Raw genomic sequence first — 24,084 nt, forward strand, 5'->3', positions numbered from 1 at the left:
AAAATGAATGCATCTTACATGAGAGGAGATATGCTGTAAAGACTGAATTTGTATACCTCTACCAGGAGATACTGCATAATGGTTTCTACTTATTTTTATTAGGTGAACGTCGAATTCGAGTGCACACACTTTGCTTGCCTGTAGTAAGTTCACTGGCTGATGTATACGCAGGAGCAGATGTACAAGCAGTTGTATGCCTCTTAGCAAACATGGGTGAGTACAGACCAGGAAGATTCAAAGATCTTTTTCTATGTTCTTAATTTTGCCAGCCGTTTAAATGAAGTAGTGAATGAAGCCTGGGTATTTTAGGAAAAGGTTGGAACGGCGCACACTGAAGCCTGAGAATACAAAAGATGACAAAATCAAAGTTATACCAAAAGTATTAACTGAAATATTCCTTAATCTGAATACTTAGTTGACTTTAATCTTTTAAAAGGAGCCTTCTTACATTGTTCTCTAGAGTTTATTAAAGGACAAAGAATCATAACACACTTGGATTAAAACTCTTATGTTTGTATCATCATCATCATGGTTCTTATCTCAACTGTAGGATTCTAGGATTACTTAAGAAACAGAGTGATTCAGTTTAGTGAGTTGCTGGAGACTAAAAGGGAACCTCTGACAACAGTGTATCCGCGATACGCTTTAGTTTTCTATGCTTCTATCCTGTCGTTGCTGATTTGAGGATTCTTACTTATCCCCTACTTGTGGGTCATAAGTAGCTGTTTCATAGACTGATCTCTGCCATTGAACATGTATGGCTCTATGCAGCGTTTAAGTATATGCTATGTGGTATATTAATAGTCAAGTAAATTAGAAGAAATAAATAGTATTCCGTATCTCGTCTTAAATGTGCATTCAGTCCAGCAGGTGGCTACCTCCAACCAAAGGATTTGCAGCCCTTTTTCAGCAGAGAAAGGTGAAGCTTCATTTACACTAATCATAATTATGCCACTGAAATAATGGAAGAAATTTCTTGTGGGGGAAAAAAAAACCAAAACAAAACAAAAATAATTGCTGCAAATCTTATCTTGGAGGTAGGACAGCAGAGAGTTTCAGCAATAGCTAAATTATTTGTGTAAGGTTTAAAACAAGATTTATATTTAGTCTCGAGTATATACCCTAGCTTTAAACGATTTTTTAAATTTTCCAAGAGTAGGAACTAGGAAGCAGAGATCAGCGACACAGTATTTTTTAAGCATCGTGAAAGTGAGTTACTGTATGGGCAATTGTCTTATTTACTTCTAAAAAAAGTTAGGAACACAGGTGTGGTTTTTTTAAAAAAATCGTAAAATATCACCCAAAAGCACAACAAATATTTTCAAAATTCAAGGGAATGAATGAAGCCAACTCTAGTAACTTCTTGCATCCTTCTAACCCAACAGCTGTGGATCGCTCAGTTTCATCTAGTCTTGCGGATGCAAGAGATGCCTTAGTTAATGCCGTGCTAGACTCCTTGGCAGCATACATGTCAACTGCCTCAAATCTGCAGCAGTCCATGCTGATAGCACCAAATTCTCTCAAGCTGTTTCCACTGTATATTTTGGCCCTTCTCAAACAGGTATGTATAATCTACTGGATTAGTATTTGATATTTAATTCATTCTTCCATTTGAGGAATTCTTCAGCTCTAGGTCAAGCACTGTCTGCACTTTTCTAAAATTATGAAAATTGGATTATCTTCTTTGAGCTTACAGGAGATGACTACGTTAGCTTATTTTAAATAATTGGTGCCTGAACAGTTTATTGGTTTATTTGATTTTGAATTTTTTATATTTTGTCTTATTTTGTTTTACAATGAAAATAAATATATATATATTATAACAATTAGCATTTCTCAGATTCTGGCAGCTAATTGGTGTTGCCCATAAAGATTGTTGGAAGCCGCTGCTTAGTACTTCAAACAGGTCAAGTATTTTTCAGTGCATATACTTTGTACTTTAAAGTACCAAGAAGCAAAATGAGTTTCCATGCAGATACAATGATACCTATTACAGAAACTAAAGCGATATAAAGTTCACATAGAAGTAGTTACTACTTTTTGGGTTGTTTTTGGGTTGTTTTTGGGTTTTTTTGGTTTTTTGTTTTTTTTTTTTTTTTTTTTTTTTAATATCTGTATTACCAAACATCATACTTAAAAATAAAAAGAGAACTTACTGCAGGGTTTTGTTATCAATAAATCTCATAGCTTAAAGATTTTCATGTCTGACAGTTCTTTGTTTTCTTATCCTGAATAAACCTTTATGTAGGTTTGGTAAGAAATCAAATCATAACAACTTATTTTCTTTGGTGATTACTTCAGTCTCTAATATACTGATTAGGACTTCTTTGGTACTTGCATAAGTAATGCAGTTAATGGTGGGGAAAAAACAGACCATTTATTATCAAGAGGATCTGTGTAAAAGACAGAAGTAAGAGTGGCTGAGAAAATAAGTTGTTTAGGGTTTTTTTAATTATCTTTGTTAACAATAATAAAGCAGCCTGGGATATAGAGAAACCAAAACCAAAATGTTTGTGGCAGCCAAGGAGAAGAGGACTGATGTACTTAGCTTTGTTGTAGAAGTGAATATGAACTTTGATTACAAGAATATTCTCCATTGAATCAGAATACGGTGCTTACTCCATTGTGTTGCTTCTAATAGCGATCATTTACTGATTGCTTCTAAAGGAGACCTGAAAAATCCAGTAGGAAAGAAAGCTACAAAATAAATTTTATCCTATGAGAGCCTAGTTTCTGCTATAAAACATGAAAGTATATTTCCCTTCCAAAGCTTTTCCTTAACATTTAATTTTTACTAATATAAAATCAGAGTTAATCTTACCCACAGAAGTATCTTCTTTGAACTCTGCTAGGATCGTATCTTCCCATGATATCTTGCATTGTTGAGTTTCACAGGCCACTAATATTTGTCAAGAATAAAAATGAGAAATGCAGGCCCTATCACATACAAATTTTACACAAAGTAGGGGGAAAATTTTTTTATTCTCCTTCATCAATAAGGAGGGAGAACAGATTAAGTTTTAAAAGGTATTGTATTCAAGTTGTATTTGATTAAGATTCTAATGTATCTCAATAAGATAAATTTCTTTATAAAAGCTGTGCCATCTTTGCTTGACACTTTCAAAAAATCTAAAATACGCTGTCTAGATGTGACATAAAATACAGGATTTATTTGAGTAACAACACTGTTCTCTTACAGAAAGCATTTAGAACAGGCACGAGCACACGCTTGGATGATCGCGTATATGCAATGTGCCAGATGAAGAGCCAGCCTCTTGTTCATTTGATGAAAATGATACATCCCAACTTGTACAGAATAGACAAGTTGATTGATGAGGTAATGTATGAAGCCTGTTTTATAACATTTTCTAGTTTTAATGATCTGTTAAACCTGATGTTGTGCTGCCATAATTTAATTAAAGTTGTTATTGTAATGTAAACTGAGCTTCCCATAAGTTATAAAAAGTAAAGAAAAACATCTATTTTCAAGTTTTGAGTTGCAAGTACAGTAGTGTGTTATGAGCAGAACTGTGGTTTTACTTCACCTTGTTTCAGTGACGACAATAATTCCATGTTTTTGTATTATACAAAAAAAGCAGAGAAAATTGTATGCATTGGAAACATCTCCAGTGTGGTTTTGTGTTTTAGAATTGTCTGGGGGAAATGGATGAAGTAGATTTGGTGGAGGGTTCTGTGTTTTGTATACTGAAACCAGATAAAGTTGCGTGCAATAACAAACTTCCAGTGGTTTCTCAGACTGATGTGGATGAAACAAAATTGTATTTCTAGCTGGTCATGATCAGGCTGAGGAAGTACTTCATGTATGAAACCAGGTTTTATTAGTTTGCCTTTTACAGAGGTAGCCTGGGAAATGGATGCGTTTTTTAACAGTAAGAAGTAAGATGGGATTTTATTGAAGGTCAAAGTTATTTGTAATTGCAAAAATAAGTTGTTTTTTTAAGTAAGTTTTCATGAGCTCGTTAGTCACTAGCTTTGGAAAAGTATATGTAGGAGTTTGTTTTTAAGTGTCATACCAGATTATATGGTAACTTGAGTAGTTTCTCTGGCAGTTGGTATTGTTCAGCACAACCTGTGAGCTATTTATAGTCTCAAAGTTTCTTTTAAGGTATTTCATAAACTCAGTGGAATTGATTAGTTAGTAATCTGTTCATCTGTTCCACTGTTCTTCTTAGTCATGGTATACCTCTCCGCCCCTCCCCCACCCCAGTATTTGAGAAGCCAACTTCTTCAACTACCCTTGTTAAGTTTTTTGTGGAACTTGCGCTGAAACACTATATTCAGTGTGTGAGTGCTGTGAAGAACCAGCAGTGTCTTTGGGAGGTCCAGTTTTATTAGAAAAGGATTTCAGATCAGTTATTTCTATTCAGAAAATAGAGCTTATTTGACCTACTGAAATTAATTGACAAACCACATTTTAAATCATATAACAGAATGCTAATCTGCTATTTAGTACTACTTCAGTTTAAAGTATTTGTGACAGAGGCTGTTCTTAAATGTCTTGTTTCTTTAGAAAATTCTATGATATGTATTACAGAATTCTTTTAAAATGTTTTTGCTGGCTTTCTTTTTTCTTAACACTTGATTCTTGAGAGTACTGAGTAAAGCCTGGAACTTTCCCAAGTGGAATTCAGTAGCTTGATTTTCATCATTATGTATAAATCCCAAAAAGCTTCTAATCTATTGCGTTATAATACGGAATTTTTAAAATAGTGATTTTTTAATAATCTTTTACCATGTGGAGATGTGCTTATTCTCTAGACTATTTTTCCCTACATTATTTGCAGAATGCCTCACAGGTTCTTAATAGATATTCAGCCTATTTTGTATTGGAGCTTTAACCTGAAAATACTGGGGGTTTGGGTTTTTTTTATTGGTTTTGTTTGTTTTTTATTGCTGGGGAGGAAGTGGGGGTGTATTTTTTAATAATGTCCTTGCTAATGGCCAGATTGTTTAATCAGATCAGTCAAGTGTTCTGTGGACAAACCCATGTGTAATTTCAGGCAAGATGTTAAATCAAGGAACTTTCTGTTACTTGAATGCAGTAAAATAGTGAACCCTTATAGGGAGTAGAATTTGATGGTTTTCTCCTCTTGCAACATTTCTAGTGAAGTTGAATGCAATGAAAAAATCTATGGAGGTTGGTTGTAGAAAATTTTAAGTGTAAAGACTAGAATTCTTTTGAAAGTTTGGCATGTATAGCATGAGAAATGTTACATACACAACTTAAATGAACTTGCATTATTCTTTTTTAGGTAATAAAGTAGCCTTTAGGTTAAGTAACATTCTAGAACTGCTTGATGTACATAATCATTTTAGGTTTAACATGGCATTTTGTTACATGAGAATTCTCAAAATTTTGCTAGAGATTCACAGTGGTTTTTTCCTGTTTTATTTTAGCTGGTTAAGATGAAAAATAGGATTTATTTATATTCTAGTGTTGTTGAGTATTGTTTTTTGTTACAGAGTACAATACATGTAAATGACCGAGTTGTTCCTCAGCCACCTCTTCAGAAGTTGTCTGCAGAGAAGTTGACAAGAGAAGGAGCTTTTCTTATGGATTGTGGTTCAGTAAGTTACCAGTTTCACACTTTTTTTTTTTTTTTTTGAAAAAGCAGTGTATGCTGAGTTATTGAAAGCAGTCAACAATAACAATGTAGGGAATCAGCATTCTAGGTAACCTGGCAGTAATCTGTGTTCCAGTGAAAGGCTGTCATATTTTGATCAGAGGAGTATCTTTGAGGTTGCATATTAAGGCTTCAGAGGTTATTTTTTTTTCATGCTAGACTGATCAGAATATACCAAGAGTTCACATCAAGTTTTTTTTTTCCTGGAAATAATGGATTTCCATTTTCTGAAATTTCTCTTAATGGTTAGTAAATTGTATGTACTATTGTACGGTACATAATGTACTGTCTTTCTAACATAGCACTTCTCATTGATGCAGGAACTTTCTCAGTTACGCACAAATAGAAGTGGTTTTATGATTTGTGGCTTGTGTGACGTAAGAGTTGCAAGAGTGAGGGAATTGCGGGGAGTGAACAAAATCTGTAGATACAGTTTAAGGTATTTGTAGAAATTATACTAAAACACGCTTAATTGGATAAAGCATTATGCTACTCGAATAATGTGATAAAACATTATGCTACTCTAATGGCAGTCTAGAAGCTGCTTTAAACCTTGTATGAGTTCAGGGACTGATTGTGAATGTCAAACTAGCTTCTGTCTCCAGATGTCTGAAATAATTACTATAATGTGTTTTCATAATTGATACTTTACTACGACTTGTTTAGCTTGGGAAGTCAGTGCGCAGTAACTTACAAAATTTTAGGTTTTTCATTTTAGGAGGTAACATGGGAAATTAGTGCGTTAACTGTTCCAATATAGATGTGTCCTGCATCCTCAGACTTTCAGTATTTGCATTCTACCTATTTTTCTTTTTTTGACATTTAAGGATCTTATTCCAAATGCTACCAATGTATTAATAAGTAAATGTACAAATAATGAATATAGAGATGTATATATGAATTGCAGCTGGAGCTCTCAAGTGATTCATTTGCATGAAAGGTATTATTCTGGTATTATTCCAATTGCGTCACCACTTGTCTCTTTCTCTAAAATGTATGCAAGGCCTTTACTAAAATTGATTTTGACATCTTACAGGTTTTTTACATTTGGATTGGAAAAAACTGTGATAACAACTTCATAAAAGATGTCCTTGGATACCCAAACTATGCGTCAGTACCACAGAAGATGGTAGGCGTTTTAATGAGCTGTGCTGTATAGTGCTTACATTTGGAATCTATATTTAATCTATTTATTCAGTTTTTAATTATGTAACTATGAATTAGGGTTTTTTTATTGGGTACCTTCTAACCTCTTGCCAACTTCATAGGAGACAGATAGAAGTTGTCAAGTGTTTTCAAGGAAAGAATGTAAACGTGAATTTTGGCATTCATGGAATGCCAAAAAATTGTTCTATGACATTACTGCTTTTATTATTTTTATGGAAATACATATGGGCTCACAAGAATAGGATGGAATTTCATAGAATGAATGAAAAAAAAATATCTATTCAGACGTGGTAATTGTTAAGATTAGAGTTATTTTATTGATACCACAGTTTTCAGAAGCCTTGTGTTCTTTGAACCTGGTGTAAGATACCAAGTCTATGGTATGATGTGATAGGCCTGTAAGTAAAGGATAAGAGTTGTGTTTTGCTCATCTTCCAAGCCTTGAGTCAATGTTAAAAAGAAACACTTCTAGCTATTAGAATATCAGAGACCCTTGGATGTGTGTTTTGGTGGAGGGGTTTTTATGTTATAACCTGTACCTATAGTCTTGTGCGTGAAACAGAGCAGCAATTAAAGAGAAGACTCCTCTTCTGTGGGTAGTGATTCCAAAATGTTAACAAGTGGTGGGTAAGGATGGACCCTTTTAAGACACTCCAGAAAAGTTGAGAATGGAATGGTTATACACATAGGAAGATATTTCCTGCTTATAGAGCTTGCATAGTATGAAGGGGAAAAGTAAGTGACAAGTGGTAATTATAAGAAAAGGTTAAGAGTGGTGAGCTTTAAGACTACTGTAAAATTGGACTGCTTGTTCAGAGTTTCATATTTTGCTTGTATATTTAAAACTGTCCCCTCTGATGAGCCGGTGGTAAGTATTGACAGAGTTTTCAGGAAGAACCTGGATAAAGGAAGGATGATAACTTTTTTTCAATGGTTATATAACATTTATTATAACGAAAATGAGAGAAAAAAAAACAAACATAAACGAAAGTTGTTGTCTTTGCTTTTAAATTATATCCTTCATTCATTTATTACAAAGGTAGCAATGGAACTACTTTTAAATCTGTAATCAATTATTTGTCATATTAATTGTCTTAAGAGGTTATATTGGCCTAAGAGTTGGTATATTTAGCTCAGTGAATGGCTCAAGTTTTTTTAATTCTGTTTTTTTAGCTCATTCCCCAACCAAATAGTCCAGTATAATCTTTGCGTTGAAATTTGCTTACAATTCAGATTTCCCTTCTTCATGTTTTGTTCATCTTTTCAGTGATGCAAAATGCAACATGTAGGAACTTGATTGACAGGGGAAGATAAAGGCAAGAAAACTGCGAAATCAGCATTTTGAAAAGATGACTTTTTAAATGAGCTTGCTTTCTAAAATCTTTTGCACTTAAAAGGCAGTTTAACTAAAGATGTACTGCTTCCTACAGAACAGATATCACTGAATTTTTGTACTTTAAGCTGAAGAAAAAATGTTTATGTGTAATCCATGGTTGGTAGTTTCTTATAGAAATTGTGGCTTGGGTCATGTTACGACTATCAGGATCTATTTTTTTAAATAGTTTTGATAATAAAAGATGATGACTTCTTTCAATTACCTTCAACCAGACACAGCTTCCTGAGGTAGATGCACTTTCTTCAGAAAGGACAAGATCTTTTATATCTTGGCTTAGAGACAATAGACCTTTAAGTCCAGTTCTTCAAGTAATAAAGTAAGTATTTCTGTTAAATCCTGAGTAGTTATTGGCAACTTGTATTTACAATTTCTCACTGACACCGATGAAAAGTGGGAATATCTGACCCAGAAGAAACTGAATAACATCCTCTTTCTAGTTGATAGACTGCTGTTATCTAAAAACCTTTAGCAGCAAAGGTCATCTTTTGAATCTAGTGCAGATTCAGTTACTAATAGTTTTATTGGTAGGAATCAGTTGCATATTTTTATATTGTTAAGAATATACTAAAGCAGTGGATATCCTTATGATCAATGGGGTTAACCAGGTTAATTTCTGGTATAGCTTTTATAATTTCAATACATACATATAAAAAAAATTCAAGTAAGGTTAATAATCTGTAGATGGTTTAATAATTGTATGTATTTGTTACTGATCTCCATAGGGCCGCAGTCGATTTATGACAAATGAGGCAAGTTCTGAAGCCTCTTCAAGCCATGATCCGCTTAAAGAAGTTTAAATTCTATGAAATGTTTATACTTGAGTTTACATTTGTCTTCTCTAGAGTACTCAGTTTACTGAGCCTGATGGGAGATCACATTTTAAGAGAGTATGATGACTTTCTTACTCAGATAAATAATGTTTAAATATAGGACTGAAGCTCTTCAACTGTTGGTGTTGTGGCTGCTGCTTGAATTGCGAGTAATGCTGAGAGACCATAGTAAATAGCAGAGTTTTATTGCACGCAGTACTATACCAGTACAGAGGACTGTACCCCACCAAATATTTGCTGTGTCCCAGCAAGTTTTTATTGGAGCAATAATTTTGGATACTAGGTCTTTGACATGCTTACCTTCTCTGTTCTATTGCCAAATAAGAAAAACTGGGGAGGGATTGAGATTACATGTAACCAGAGAAGTAAATTTTCCAGTTTTTAAATCTTTATCAGGATTTAATATAACCGTTTCAGAATTCATTGCCACTAGTTATTTGTTAACTTCTAAACCAAAATCTTTGTTTCCTTTTTGGTGTTTCTACAAGATATTTTAAATGCTATTTCACCCACTTTTCTACCATTTTATACTTCTTAAAAAGATCCTGTTGTTTGATAGTGTATTACAAACTTCAGGGTTTTTTTCTAAACTTTGGATTATTTGCAGTTGTAGTGTCTTTGGACTGAATTTAGACTCGAAAGGACACTAAGCAATTCGTTAGAACTTATGCCTCTTCTTGAATTTACAGTGGATTTTTTGCTCAATGTTTGGACTAAAATACCTTCCTCTCTTCTTTCAGAGATGAGAACCCTGCCAAAACAGATTTTTTTCAGCATTTAATTGAGGATCGGACAGAAGCAGCTTTCTCATATTATGAATTCTTACTTAATATTCAGCAGCAGATTTGTAAGTGAACAAGGAATAAATAGAAGAAAAATTCTGCCTTCAGAAGAAGCGTGGGCCGGGAGAAGCATATGGGAAGTTACAGAAGTGGATACTTGTTCTTCACAATATACAGTGACCAGCACTGTTTTGGAAGCTTTGCAGCTAGAGAAGTATACATTTCCAAAAATATTTTGCAGATTTACTTCAGTCTGAAAGTGCTAGGAGTGATGAAGCTGTTTCACTAGTAAACTTTAAATTGGTTTATACACGTTTCCAGTTGTGCAGCGGTATGGTGCTCTGTTTATTGCAAGCTGGTGAATTTATGTAGCTACGTGGGATGATATTTCTTAATGAAATGTACAATTAGGTAAAGCCTTTTTTCTTACATTTATTATAGTAGCCCTTCCAGATCCAAACACTTAACAGAGATTTCAAAGGGCAGTGCTGTATGTTGGTTGTTTATATGAATTTCTTTTTAAAAGGAATGATTCATATTTACTAAAGACTTCAGCAAATTCCCCTGTGAAAGTTGTAGAGTTTCAGTAAAGTACATCAATTGTAGAAATAAAATATATAATGTACATAAATATTACATTTGTAAAGAAAATGTAAAAAATGTAACTAAAAAAAAGACTTAGCTCAGTGTGCAGAATTGTTACGTGCTCAATGATGAATTGTTTTGTCCCAGGCTAGACGATGAAGTTGACTATTAAAACATGCTGAAAAAAGTATCCATGTAGAAAGAACACAGCTGCTTCTTCTGTTAATTTTAGGTGAATTTATTTATGATTGGCTTACTAATTAAAAATATTTTGCTTTATCATGTGTTTTCATATTTATGCAAGTATAATCTTTTTGCAACTAAACTCTTACTGAACTGAATATTGAAGAGAACATGTTTACCACTTTATTTCACAGACCTGTGGAATGGAGGAGAAAACAGGGCATAGTCTGAAATGAGCTATTGATACAAAGTTCCTAAAACCCTTATGTATTATCCTAAAGAAGGCATATCTGTTAACCTTGTTTTACATCTTGTAAACGACTGTAGTCTTGGTCCAGGTTTCTGTAGCTTGTGTTCTCTGCCATTTAGAGTAAGCATCGGTAATCACTCACTCACACTTGATGATTTGATTTCTGCTGTGATCTAAAGAAAAAAAAGGGGGAGGGTAAAAATTAATTACCTTGTGTCAATGAAAGTAAAGGCTGTAAAATGTCAAAATTCAAAATGTAATCACACTGTTGCATCTTTCTGAAACCTTGTTCTTGCTAATGTTTTGGTAACTCAATAGTTTGGGCTTTTTGATAGATTTATCCCAAATTTTTAAATTTGGTTGTTAAGTTGGGATGGTTTTGGTTTGGTTTTTTTTAGAGGCACATTAGAAACAATTCGTAAAGCACAATCACTCATACTTACTATTCTGAACTTTGTTTATTTGTTTGGTTTAATGAAATGTGACTACAATGAAATAATTAAGTACAAAAAAGTAAATGATGATTAGTATGATTACATTTTATTTTAAAGTACCCTTGAAAATGCTAACATTGCATTTTAACTGCCATAACCCCTGAATCAAATAGTCAAGAAAAAAAGTACTAGCTATGGATTGCAAATGCTTTAAATGCTGCACTAATTAAATTCTGCAAGTGGTGTTATTCTGCATGTTAGCACAAACTCATGGTTTGGAGAAGATACCTTATAAGTTAAATTTGTGTGTTGTCGTTAATTAAATGTGTTTAAGTTACCCAAAGATTAGTTAAGAGAAACTTTCCATTTAGTAAATTAATTTATCATGTAATAAATGTCTGAGGTGATGCTGAATGTTGTCCCTAAATCAGACCTCCAGGATTTCACTACTTGTTTGTAGATTAATTTGCATTCAGTGAAAGCTAAGTTTTGCTGAAGAGTGGGGCATCTTAAAAATAATTTGTAATTGCAAAGATGGGAAGAGCATGTTACAATTTTAAATGCCCCATGATAGATGCTTCTGGCTTGTGAGATTGGTATTGAATATCTGGGAACATACTATGCCATGATTAATTGCAACGTATTCTGTAAAACCATTACTTAAAGCTTTATTCTTCTATGGTTTTTGTATATAAAAATTATGAGAGCTATTTGTTCAGTAAAATTATTACACAGCACAAAGAATCTAGTTATTTTTTACTAATTATAGAGCACGTCTGCATTCTGACTGATCTTTAAATTTTAAAAAGACAGTTTTGTAGAAGTATCTTGAATTTGAAACATCTCAGGATTTAGTGTTTTGAACAATAGAGTGTCTGTAGGCATGGCAAAAGTATCTAAAAAACAGTTTTACTTACGATGGTTTGGATCACACCACTGTACCAGAAGATACACACCAAAAGATTAATCCCTACCAAGGGATGCACTGTGAAGCTCAACAAGCTTTTTGCCTACTGAGTAAGATTTTGGAGGAGAGATAAGGGGCATGCCTTCGTATCTTTTTAAATAAAGTCCTGAACTATCCAGAGAAGATCTCTAGCCATTTTAGGGATTGAACTCTTTCCAAAATGCCTTCAACACTGCATAAGATAAATCATGCCTATTTAATGAGAAATTTAAGATTTGCTGGGGAAAATGTTTCCCAGCCCCAGCTAAGTCAGTCTTTGGGGAATCGGTTCAAATTCTCAGCATTTTAAATACTGACAGTGGGCGTGTCCCTTTCCATGTCTTAGTGCTAAAAGCAACATCTTGTACCTCTTTTACCAGCTAAGGAGTGTGGGAGTTTCAGTTGGAGAAATTACAGTCCAGGAAGCTCTTACAATGGAAGGACACATGATGCAGCTCCCAGAGAATTATTACTAAGCTTGATTCTGTATTATGTTCTTAAGTTTATCAGAAATAAACCTATTCATTAGTCTTGGCAATGGAGGAAAGATGACCAGGTGCAGGTGATTTTGTTTGGCTTTGGTTTTCTGTACATTTTGTCAGATACTGAAAAGATGGCTTTGTCATTACTGTTGTTTCTAAAAAGCCAGAATCAGTTGTTAGTAGTCAAGAGCTCTTCAGTAATTTTAAATGTGCAGTCTTACTTTTTTTCAGACCAAATACCTTTTAAGAATTTTATGCAAAATTTTCAAAGTATGGGACAGAAGTGGGTCTATGAGGGAGTAATTACAACCTCAATTGCTGATTTCTGTAGTTAGAAGTATTAACTCATGCATAAGAGTCCTGAAAGATCTCATTTTTATTTCAGTTTTAGAGTGTATTTTGTCTCAGTGCTGTATTCTGATTGTGGGCAGATGTAACCCTGCAAAAGCTTAGCGGCCAGTTTCAGTAGTAGTGAGTTTGGAGGTCTGAGTTCTGACCAGCAATGAACTTATGGAATACCCCAAATACATGTCAGTTACCTGTCAGTTACTATGTAAAAAATTATTTTAGTGATTTTTTATTTAAAAGCAGTTCTTTAGATTTTAATACATATTAAATCTTTCATGTAATTCTTTCCAGTGGTTTACTCCATTTAAAAAAAAAAGAGTAGAGGGGTGTCTACATACATTGTTGCTTCTCAGTTTTTCATAAATGAGGTAGAATATAATTCTTTCAGAATCACAAAGGTTAGGTTCTAACTAGAAAAATCTAATAGTAATGCCTGTTGGACCCAGGTAATTCTGAGATTTAGCATAACAGGTTTTTTTGGTACAGTTGTGTTGGGAATTTTAAAGGTGGGGTGGGCAGCCTGTAATGATTTATTGATGTATTTTTCTTCATCTGTCGGTTCCTAGAATTAAAAACGCACATTTCTAGCAGCCTTGCATGCCTTTACTTAAACTGACATTATGTTATATTCAGATGCAGGAGTCTGCAAAGTGTGGTTACAACTATTGAAAATAACTGGAATTTGAAGTCTTTTGAGAACATTTTGTTTTTCCTTGCAAGCTACTGATGATGCCTTTTCATGAAAAATCCAAAGGCATCCTGCTTGTTTGAGTGTAGCAAGAGAGTTCTCACATGATTAGTGCCATGTAAAAGAGATTATTACAAGAGCAATGAAAATTCAAATAACTACATTATAGGTGCTTCTTCAATTTATGCTCCAATCCTGAATTCTTACTGATTTCCACTTGCAGGGCCTTTGATGTCTTTTCCTTTACAATTTTGATAACTAGAAAATGTCAAATACTTCACAGAATTTCTTTTTATTTTCCTCTGGAAGTCCTTAGCAAAAGTGATGGAGCTGCCTAATTCAGAATATCAATCATGCACAAGGTTTTAGCAGTTGCACACTTCTACGGAAGATAAATAGAGGAGATGGCGGAACTGGGAATATTTCAGAACCTGTTTTTAAAAAAAAAAAAAATTTGGAAAAGGAGAATGAGTTTTTAATCTTGTTTTTCTTGCTCCTGCTCACCTTTATGATATTCTGGTTTATATTTTCTTAAAGCTACGTATGTGGGGTTTTATTTGTTTTTTCAGATGCTAAGAGAACACCACCCTAGAGGCATCAGCAAGTACAGATCTCCAATTACACCCTTAATCATGTTACCATTAAAAGTGACTGTTCTAAAAAGGTCAAGAGTGTTGGAAGGAAGTACTGTTTGGCTAGCAAGTAGTATAATATTTATTTTCTTGTGTTTATCAACACGGGTAGAAAGTCTCTGCTTGTGAGACACTGAGGCTTTGTGGGATTCTTGAGTGAAGTGTTTACTGGCACAAGAATCCTCGAGCATGCGGAAGAGTTGGTGATAACCATCTTGGTAGTCTGCTAGCCATACGAAATGTTACTCTTCTCATAAGTCGTTTGAAAGGATGTTTAAAAAATTAACAAAAGATTTTATTTTAATGTTAGAACATCATTTGGGAAAATACTGTCTTTTGTTGATAACTTCTGTAGATATGATGCTTTCAAAAAATCCTACAGGCTGTAAATCCTAGCTTTTCTGAATATAAAATGTTACTAAAAATTACCTGATGACCTAACACTGAAGCAAAGAAAAAAAGAATAAAATGTGTAGCAATCATCTGTAGCTAAGGAATTGTTTCTGCTTTTCTTTCTCTTTGGCAGCTGAATACACTGCTTTCATTATCCAAAGTAGAGCTTAGGGGAAGCCAGGAGTAAACGTAGAACTGGAACCACTGGCATGTGTGCTGGATGTCTTCATCCAGCTTGCTGAGCATGTGCATAGCTTCTGAAAGACTGGTGCTTTGACTTGTCTATCCAGATGTTGAAGTTCAGCAATTTCTTGTGATACAGCTGTATTTCTAAGTGCCTTATGTTTTTATTCAAAATAAAAAGCCATTTGAGTTTCCAAGCTCTCCCCTTTCACCCGACCAAACTATTATTTCTAATTACCAAAAATGCTTTGTTTACACAAAAGCATAATTTATTCTTGGAGAGCAAGCACGAAATCTTTCAGCCTTCCAAATATCTATTTTGAAAGTTTAAGTTCCTGGAAAAAGAGTGGAAAGTGCCTCTGCAACCATGACTGTGGCATCTCTAGCAGTGCGGATGGGATGGATTGGTTCTGCAGGAGGAACGCAGCCGTTGAGAAGCAGCACGTGAGGGGTCTGTCAGCATCGCTGTCAAACTGCAGCTAGATCATCGAGCGGCGTTGTCCATCCACCTGCTCCAGTATCCCGTCTCCTTTAAGAGCAACTGGTATCGGATGTCCGGCATGAAATGTGAGAAATACCTAGTGCGCAGGTTGTCCTACCCTGAGTTGTCTCTCTACCTTACGTATTTAGAGATCAGCTTGACATGTGAAAGCCTGTCAGCATTTTTGCTAATCAGAATAACTGAGCATTGTTGACCTTAGATTGAATAATTTCTTCTAATGAAAAGTTTTGCAATCTAATGACCTGTGAAGAAAAATGCAATTTTTTTCTTACTTCTGAAAGTTGCTGATTGCTCTGTAGCTTCGCGTGCTGGGGAGACAGGAGGTACCAAACTGCTCTATACCCTTCTTTCTTTGATACACGGTTATCATGTCCTCTCCTTAATTTGCTTTCTAAGGCTTTCAGTTTCTCAGAATGTTAAATTTTTGATGGTGTTCATCTGTCTTCTCACACCACCTGCTAAGACTATACTTGAGATGGGGTGCCTGGTACTATGCAAGGTATTGCAAACGGTGTTGCATGAACTGATTTACATAAAGGTGGGTAGCACCAGCCTTTTCCCTTTTCTACTCTTTTTCATCCTAATTTCTTGTTACAGTGAACTTTGTAATACCTGGTCCTATAAATAAGTGTGTGTTGTAAAAAATAAGTTCTATGGCTTCCCAGAGAAGTTTAAAAAACAAAACAAAACAGAAACAAAACCTGTGAACTATCTTCCCTCCTCCCTGGCATTTCCTAAGGTAGCAGGAAGAATCTTTCAGCTCCTTACTCCAGGGTTTAGAACTTGCCTTAAAAAATAACTAGAAGTAACCAACATTTTGTAGAAACTCTGCATGTTGCGGAAAAGGTCTAGGCGTGACTGCAGGACTTACTAAAGCAAGAGTTAGGACTTCTAGGAATGTCCTTCAGCTTTAACTTGGGAATTTTACATGAATCAAATGTAAAATGGCTTAGAAGCCAGCCTTTTCTCCAACAAGTTGCCATGCGCTGTGCGTCTTTCTTCCTTAGCCTAAAACGATAATAGGGCAGACAACATGATACCACCTCAAAGGGAGGGAGAACTATTACCCAGGCAAAGAATATTGCCACAAAAGCCTTGCACAAACGCGCTCTGCGGAACAGATGAATGGAGTATAATTTCCTGGGAAGTGAATGGGGTTGGAGTGGATGCTCAGGTCCCTGAATATTTGCATAAAGCGGCATGTCAGAATTTTTAGAATTAATATGGTTGTGACTCAGAGGTTGTGCTCAGCTCTGGTGTTCATTTGTAATGACTAATGTGAAATGACTAAAAACAAACCAAAAGGACCTGTGCATCTGGGTGTGCATGGCTTCCTCTGGCATAAATAATGTTTATGCTTGTTTGAGGAGTCATTTGTTATTGCTATTTGCAATTTTTGGACTGTAAAGTATTTATTTATTTCAGTTCCACTCTATCACCTTGGTTCCACAGTCTCTTCCGTGTGTTTCAGTGAAGTGTGTCGAGCTGTGCGTAGCTATTACTAACTCTGAGTTACTAGCACTGAGTGCTAGTAGGGGTTTCATTGAAGACCCCTGACCACAAGGACTGCGCTGTGCTGTGTTCTGAACAGTCATTGCTTTCTGTCCCACACTGATGACATTAAATTTACGTGTTCTCACATTTTAAGCCATGAGTCATTCAGAGGTGTAGTACAGGTCATTAAGACTGCCCGAGTGAGGAAAACTGCTTGCGTAAATATGGGGTTTCTAAGCTCTTTTTAATACTGCAGGTGCCAAGCTAAAGACTTGAACTCGCTCTCTGTGGCAGGCTGGTGCAAAAGGAGCCAGAGCCTGAAACCGGCTGAAGCTCTGCCTGATGCAGGTGGTGTATCAAGGGAAGAGGGAACAGCTGAACTTTTCCATCATGCTGCTGCTCTCCGATGACACATTGTCCTGCCTTGAACAGGAGCTGGGCCTGGAATGACTCCAGGATTAGGAAACCCTAAACGGGAGATCTCCACCCATGTTTTTCCGGTGCATTGGTTGTGTATTTCTCCCTGGAGCTGTGGCTCCAGCGGCAGCTTAGGCCGATTTCCCTGCGCAATAGTGCTGAAAGGGGAATCTCTGCCCTGTCCCTACATGCTCCCGCTGCCTCCCTTGTGTCAGCAGCAACATGCGACTACTTGTCCTGAGACACAGGTATTCACAGTTGGGCAGCCAAATAAATTCTGCAAAGATTCGAAGTGATAAATGCCTATGGCATTCACATTGCCCTATACGAACCCTTCCTATTGTTTCAGCTGGCTGGTCCTGCGTGGTCAGAGGGCTCAGCACTTTAAGGGATGGGGAATATAAACTTCATTTTATCCCCCAGAAATGTTAGTGGTAGCGACCTAGAAACTAGCAGGACTCTTCTCTTTGGGACCCTGTGCTCCACTGGGGGTGTAAGGAAGGCTCTTCACTGAAGAGCTGCGCTGGTGTTGGTACCTGCTGCACAAAGACCTAATGGGCTGCTAAAATTGTACTGGGAATACGAAATTAAAAACTGATAATGCTGCTTCCATAACTAGAACAAACTTAACATTGAACTTGCAGCTTTGAATATTAATTAATGTACTCAAACCACAGTGCATGCCCTAGGTGCTGTTCTAAGTGAATTCCCAGTGAGTTGGCCTGTGTTATCACACTGGGATCAATTTAAATGTCAAGCTGCAGCGTTTCCCTCTTGGCCCAGTCCTTTCTTCATCTGAACTTTTTTTGGGAGATAGACTCTGAATCAAATTCTGTGCACTGATTTCCTGCCCAGTGCAAGCCATGTTTGTGTGTGCAATCCTGACCTGAATAATAGCTTACTGCTTAGCTGTGATAGTTTTCTGAGACTTCTATGCCTATCAAGTGATCCTATGTGTCATTCTGGTATTAAGTTCCTAAAGTTGATAATTATTTTTGTAAGAATTTATGCTTACAATGCATGAAAGATAAATTTACAAGCAAGAGAAAGTATACAAGAAAGTCTAAGCAAACAAGGAGACACAGTAAAAAGTCTGAGAAGAGGGAGGAAAAAATGATGACAGTGGATGATGCAGCCTCCCTATAATCGTGACTCAGGTCTCTGCTCTACTGACTTAATGCTCCAGTGCAATTTAGACGGCCTGGCAACTCTGTAGAGTGTAATTTATGATCCTCTGCCTAGTCTAAGTACTTCTCATTCCTTGAGTAAGAATTTATCTCTGTAATTGGAGTCCAGGTCCTTTCCCATGTGGCATCACAACTTCCAGCAGTTTATTTAGGAAATCTTACGGGCATGATCCACTGCTCTGTACAAAATACAGCGAGTTGTATGTTCTATGCGAGTCGGTGATAGGTACTGGCAGAGCTAACATTTTGCAATGAGCTCTTCTTCTATACTTTGAAGAGAGGTTTTTGCTCTCTGTGCACTGAGAGGGAACATAGTTTTCGCTGGTGAAAAAGTTTGTCTTTACATCGAATGGCCACAGTGCTGTTACCATGTCCAGAAGGAGCAAAAGAACTTTATATGCTCCCCTCTTCATGAAAATATAGGAGTTTGGGTTTCATCCTTGTGACTTTTGGGAAAATTCAGGCTGTTTGCTAATGACTTGTAATGGCCTTACCTGGAATTCTGCAAGCAAGGCTCAAGATTTTAGCTCATGTTTGCTGCTGAAGAGGAGAGATTTTGCAGCAGCTTCTCATCACCAGATGCGAGATAAATCTCTCAGTAGAGACATGGTTTTTGGATTCTATTCCATTCCATTATATGTTCTGTTTTGAACTGTTGTGTGCAATAGTTAAAAGAAAAACCTCTAGCTGTTGGTTTTCAAGTAAGATACATTGGAAAGTTTTGTTCCAGGGGGATGCTGGAAGTGGGAGGAGGAAATCCTCGCTGAGGGAGGACGACATAGAACTGCCTTAAGGGGAGAGCTTCAAGCTATCTGCCGTGGTTTGGTATTGTTGTACAGATGAGGACTTTAAGTTTTGTCGTCAGGTTTTTTCTGTTCTCTCTCCCTTACCCTCCAAAGCCGGAAAGTTACCCATGAACAAACAGGAAAGCATTATAAGAACTGTAATGAAGGAAACAAGACAGAGGATGCGGAAAAGGGCTCTGGCTTCCCTGTAATCACGACTGAAGTTACATCTAAGCACATTCGTTTCCTTGAGTGATGGGAACATCATCCTATAATTGGGGTCCTGATTAATTTTGTCATCAGACTCCTATAGCTGGCTAATGAAGATTATTATCCTGTAATTAGGCTGTGTGCCTTCCCCTTCTGAACATATTCGGAATATGATGCACGGCACCTTCGGACACGTTCCTCCCTGTGGTGCGGGTAGAGATCTTTGCTCTTGCAGTTTTGTGCCTCTGACAGTCAGTTGATGAGACACGTCTGGAGTTAGGGTGCTCTCCTAGAGCTTGGTATTTTGCCTAGGGAAAAAGTTTTTAATTCAGAAGATCATCTGTGTCCTTCTGTCCTACCTTAAAGTTTGGTTTGTTTTTTTTACCTCGACAAAGATTTGAAACAAATGCCCTGTGATTTATGAGACAGACCCTTCGCCACTCGGAAACACTGTGGCCAGGGTCCCTCTTATTCCCTCTTAGTTTCACGCTTCCCTAGAACTCCATCTGGTTTTATTTCAGTAAATAGTTTCCTCTTTAAAAAATGTCCCTGAGAATATAACTTGAAATGTAAGTCTCTAATAATCTGCTTGTTTTCCTAACCATTTTCTTACTGGAACTGAGGCCATTCATGTATGTATGATACGAAGACAAGAACCCTGATGCTGTGCATGCATAAATCACTCTCCTTGAAGTGCCATTTCCTATTGACAGAGCATGTAGATACCAGAGATTAATTTGCATCTCACAGGAGAAGAAAGCTCATTCAAAGCTAGTTTCAAGTTAATGCGATCTAACGCCTGTTACTAACTACATTGTAAACGCAGGGGATAAAAAAAAAAAAAAGGTAACTAGCAAGTCATCCTAAAAGCAGTCCCCCTTGAACAGCCTTCAGGTCCAGACCTTGTTTTAGTGGTTGCACTCAAGAAACTTTGCCATTCACTCCATTTTATAGGTGGTTTAATGGTATCGGTGACTGTAGTGACGTTTCACAGGATTTTTTTATATTTACTGTATTCAATGGGTATGAACAGATAAATACAATGGCAGTTTTATGTAGACTTTTCTTTGTCAAGTGTTAATTACGTATGTTGTTAGTTTAGAAGTGTAGTATGTTATAGATACATTTTGAGGTATGATTCGAAAAAAACTAAGCTACAGTGAACAGTGGGTACTTACAGTGGAAATTGTAAGACAACAAAACATGTTGTTTAGCCAACAAAGCAGGAGTTGCCTCATGAGGCAATCAGAAAGGTGTGAAAGATAAATGTAGGCTATGTTTTGCAGAGTCAAAGTAATCTTTTTAAACTTGGCAGTGACACAAGGCCCAACTAGTAAAATGTTCTCTTGTTTCTCCTTGCCCATAGATAAAAACGTGAGTCTTGATTCCCAGTCCCCTGCAGAAGCGAACATCCACAAGTTGCTGTGAGTGGTGGTGCTTCTTTGCTCCTTATTGACCTTTTGAAACAAAGTACAGAAAATAAGTCTAGCACTGAACAATGACCAAAACGATCTCTTTTCTAGTCCTGACACTGATTTTTCCTCCCCAAAGAAGATAATTTTGATAAAACCATCATTATGTGGTAGGAGTACAAAAAAAAGCCAGTTACCATGACCTAGTTACCTCTGCTTGATGAAACCGTAAATATTCCATCTTGAATTAATATACTTAACTCTTTAAGCCTTTATTTCACCTTCGGCAACTTTGCGGATATTAATACAATTTACTTAATAAGGTACATAAGTCCAGAAATTAACTCTTACTTTGGCTAAAGCAAAATTACTCCAATAAAATTTGGGAAATTTTTGTGATGATAAACATTGTGACTGTATCACAAGTTACTGCCTTTGGGACTCATTGCCTGTTAACAGTGCAATTTCTCTTCATCTGCTTGTTCCCTGGGACCATACTCACTTTAATAGATTGCAGTGACCCTGAAATGGGAATGAATGGCTCCGTGATCTTAGATGCATAAGGTTTCCCTTCCAGAGCTTGGAAGATGGACACAAGTGGGGTCTTATTTAGTGCCCAGAGCCATCAAGCATGCAATCAGTTGTGGAGTTTTGCCATGGTAGTGACGCTCTTTCAGATCTGCAACAGCCCAGTTTCTAAGATCCTTTTGTCATCATCGGGTAAAGTTGGTTTTGTTTTGTGCAGCATTGCTTTGGAGGAGCATCATAAAGGGCAGAGAAAGCAGAGGAATACAATGCTTTATATTTCCCTGCTGTGTAACGTGGGTCTGATGCGCTTCAGTGGTTTGTATTGAACAAGAAAACCTGCATTTGTGGGCATGGAGATTCTGTGGCATAAGGTGATACCAAACAAATGATAACGTTAAGCCTTGCTAATTGCTCTACTGCTGTAAACAGAACTTTCTCGTAAAATCCAAGAGTGTTTTTCTTTTGTGCTTTGCTGTTCATTTCTGTGGTACCAGAATGTGTTTATTCCACTGAAACACGGGGGGTAGCAATAGTCCTGTTCCTCAAAAAAGGCAATACTCAGCTACAAAAAAGTCAGGTGTTCAGGCAAGACAGAAATTTATGGTTACCTTAATCTCATTTATAAATATAGTTATTGAAATCCGTTTTCAATTGCAAGAAGAAAGATGCAGATGAGGGGGGACAGCACCTGTACACAAAGGGCGGTGGGTTGCGCCCAGCTGGGCGAGGGCCAGGCGGAGCCGCCTCCCCGCCTGCAGCTCACCGTTGCTGCCGCGATAAGGGCTTCCAGCCGGGTCGCGCCTGGCCCGGCACAGAGTGGACGGCCGGGCGGACACCGCGCATCCGCTACCGCCCCGCCCGCCCCGAGGATTGCCCCGTCAAGCGGGACGGAGGGAGCTGCGCTGCCCAGCCCTGCCCAGCCCCTCCTCGGAGAGGAAAAACATACAAAACCACCCCGACCGCCGGAGGAGACGCCCTCCGCCTGGGCTCGCCCACGCCCGGCGTGGCAGCCAGCGCCGCCCGCCCCGAGCCCAGCCGAGCCGCGGCGGAGCGCGCCCGCAGGCGGCCCGGTCCCCGCCGGAGGAGGAGGAGGAGGTCCAGGACGATGCTGGCGGGGCTGGGGCGGGCGGTGCGGAGCGGCTGGCCGCCGGGCAAGAGGCAGCGCCCGGTGCTGCTGGGCGGCCGGACAGCGCGGGGCAGGCGGGATGGCTGCCCGCCGCCCTCAGCGCCTCAGGTAAGACGGGGAGCCGGGGAGCGGGCGAGGTTCACCGCGGGACGGCGTCGGGAAGAGGCGGAACTCCCCCTCGCGGCTGCTGGCGCCTCGCCCGCCTTCCCCCCCGGCAGTGAGGCGCCCCGGCCGCCCCCGGGGCCGCCCTGAGGCGTGGCGGGGCCGCGGAGGGACAAAACTTGGTAGAAGTTCAGCAGCGGCGTGGTGTTACCCCGGCCGGGCTGGAGCCGGAGGCGTCCGGGGATCCGCCGCGGGGCCGTCCCGCGGCTGCCTCGCTTCCCCGCGGCCTGGGGAGGGGGGGCTGCGGGACGGGCCCCGGGGCGTCGTTGCGTGGCGAGAGGCGCGGTGACTCACGCGCGGGGCGGGCGGGGGCGGGGAGGAGCCGCTGCAACGGCCGCGGGTGGCGGTTTGGGGACAGCCGTTACGGGCCGGGCCGGGCTGGGCTGCGGGGGCCAGGCCTCGCTGCCGGGGGACTCTGTACGCCTCCCTTCTCACAGCTTCGTGAGGGGTTTTTCAGGCGTTGTGTTGGTTTTCCAACTCCGAGCTGGCTGGAGAGTAGTAGGTGAATCGCAGGCTGCTGTTGTAAAGTGCGAGAAATAAAATGGGAGCGCAAAAAAAAAGTTTTCCTTACAGGCTCTCGTGGAACTGCCTTGTACATATAAAAATGATGAAGTCCGTCTGCCTCTGAGCTTCTCTTGGCTTTCAGAAGTCTCAGAGATCCTATGAGCAGGGAGGATGGAGGAAAACAAGAAGGCACAATGACTAAAGATCTGCTGGGACATAGGACAACGCAGTTGTAGAGTCCTGAGTGACTGCCTGCTGGGAGAGGAAACAGTTTAATCCTTGATTATTGTTTTTAGTAATAGAGATGCTATATATGCTTGCAAACGTTGCTGAGATGGAACACGACAAAACCCTGTCCCTGCATCCGGGGCCCATCAGTAGCAAGGAAGTGGCTGGGGCATGTGGTGACATCCACAGAAGGAAGCCCAGGGTGCTCTGGGGTTGTTAGTGAGCAGCTTCCCCAACCGGGGTCTAAAAACCTGCGGTGGCAGTTGGAGTTGAGTTGTGCAGAATGAACTCTGTACTTTTTGCTAAGAATTTTTGCACAAACTGTTCAAAAACCCTTTTACAAGATTCCATGGTATTAATTTGCCCCACCTCTGTTAATGTGAATGGCCCTTTTTTGCTTTGTCGCGTGTGTATATGAGGACATTTAAGAAGGGAATTTAAGATAAATATTGACTTAGCTTCCTTAATCTTCTGAGATTCAGACATGGTGTGCTAAAAACATCTTGCATCTCACTGAGAGCATTTACACTGTCATTCAGCACACACTGATGTTACATATTCAGTTTGTCACCTCTAACTTCTCCA

The 24,084-nt window shown here is 38.4% G+C and overlaps 2 protein-coding genes across 6 annotated transcripts in view; both read left to right on the forward strand.

Moving 5' to 3' along the window:
- The window catches only part of SEC24B (SEC24 homolog B, COPII component), a 47,525-nt gene extending 36,841 nt beyond the window's left edge, over positions 1-10,684 (forward strand). For all 4 annotated transcript variants that reach the window (XM_075139222.1, XM_075139221.1, XM_075139223.1 and 1 more), the window contains 7 exons: positions 103-213; positions 1,386-1,561; positions 3,200-3,337; positions 5,485-5,589; positions 6,682-6,774; positions 8,421-8,524; positions 9,779-10,684. In XM_075139222.1, the coding sequence (XP_074995323.1) occupies positions 103-213; positions 1,386-1,561; positions 3,200-3,337; positions 5,485-5,589; positions 6,682-6,774; positions 8,421-8,524; positions 9,779-9,893 (842 nt within the window). In that variant the 3' untranslated portion in view covers positions 9,894-10,684. The remainder of the gene's footprint in view (positions 1-102; positions 214-1,385; positions 1,562-3,199; positions 3,338-5,484; positions 5,590-6,681; positions 6,775-8,420; positions 8,525-9,778) is intronic.
- A 2,069-nt stretch (positions 10,685-12,753) lies between these two features.
- Positions 12,754-24,084, forward strand: part of MCUB (mitochondrial calcium uniporter dominant negative subunit beta) — a 61,090-nt gene continuing 49,759 nt past the window's right edge. The window contains exon 1 of one of the 2 annotated variants that reach the window (XM_075139228.1): positions 12,754-15,984. In XM_075139228.1, coding sequence (XP_074995329.1) covers positions 15,874-15,984 — 111 coding nt within the window. In that variant the 5' untranslated portion in view covers positions 12,754-15,873. Of the gene's footprint in view, positions 15,985-22,305; positions 22,714-24,084 lie in introns of those variants that run through there. The other variant, XM_075139227.1, reaches the window with a different exon arrangement.

This window comes from Calonectris borealis, unplaced genomic scaffold (assembly GCF_964195595.1).
Source record: "Calonectris borealis unplaced genomic scaffold, bCalBor7.hap1.2 HAP1_SCAFFOLD_139, whole genome shotgun sequence".
NCBI lineage: Eukaryota > Metazoa > Chordata > Aves > Procellariiformes > Procellariidae > Calonectris > Calonectris borealis.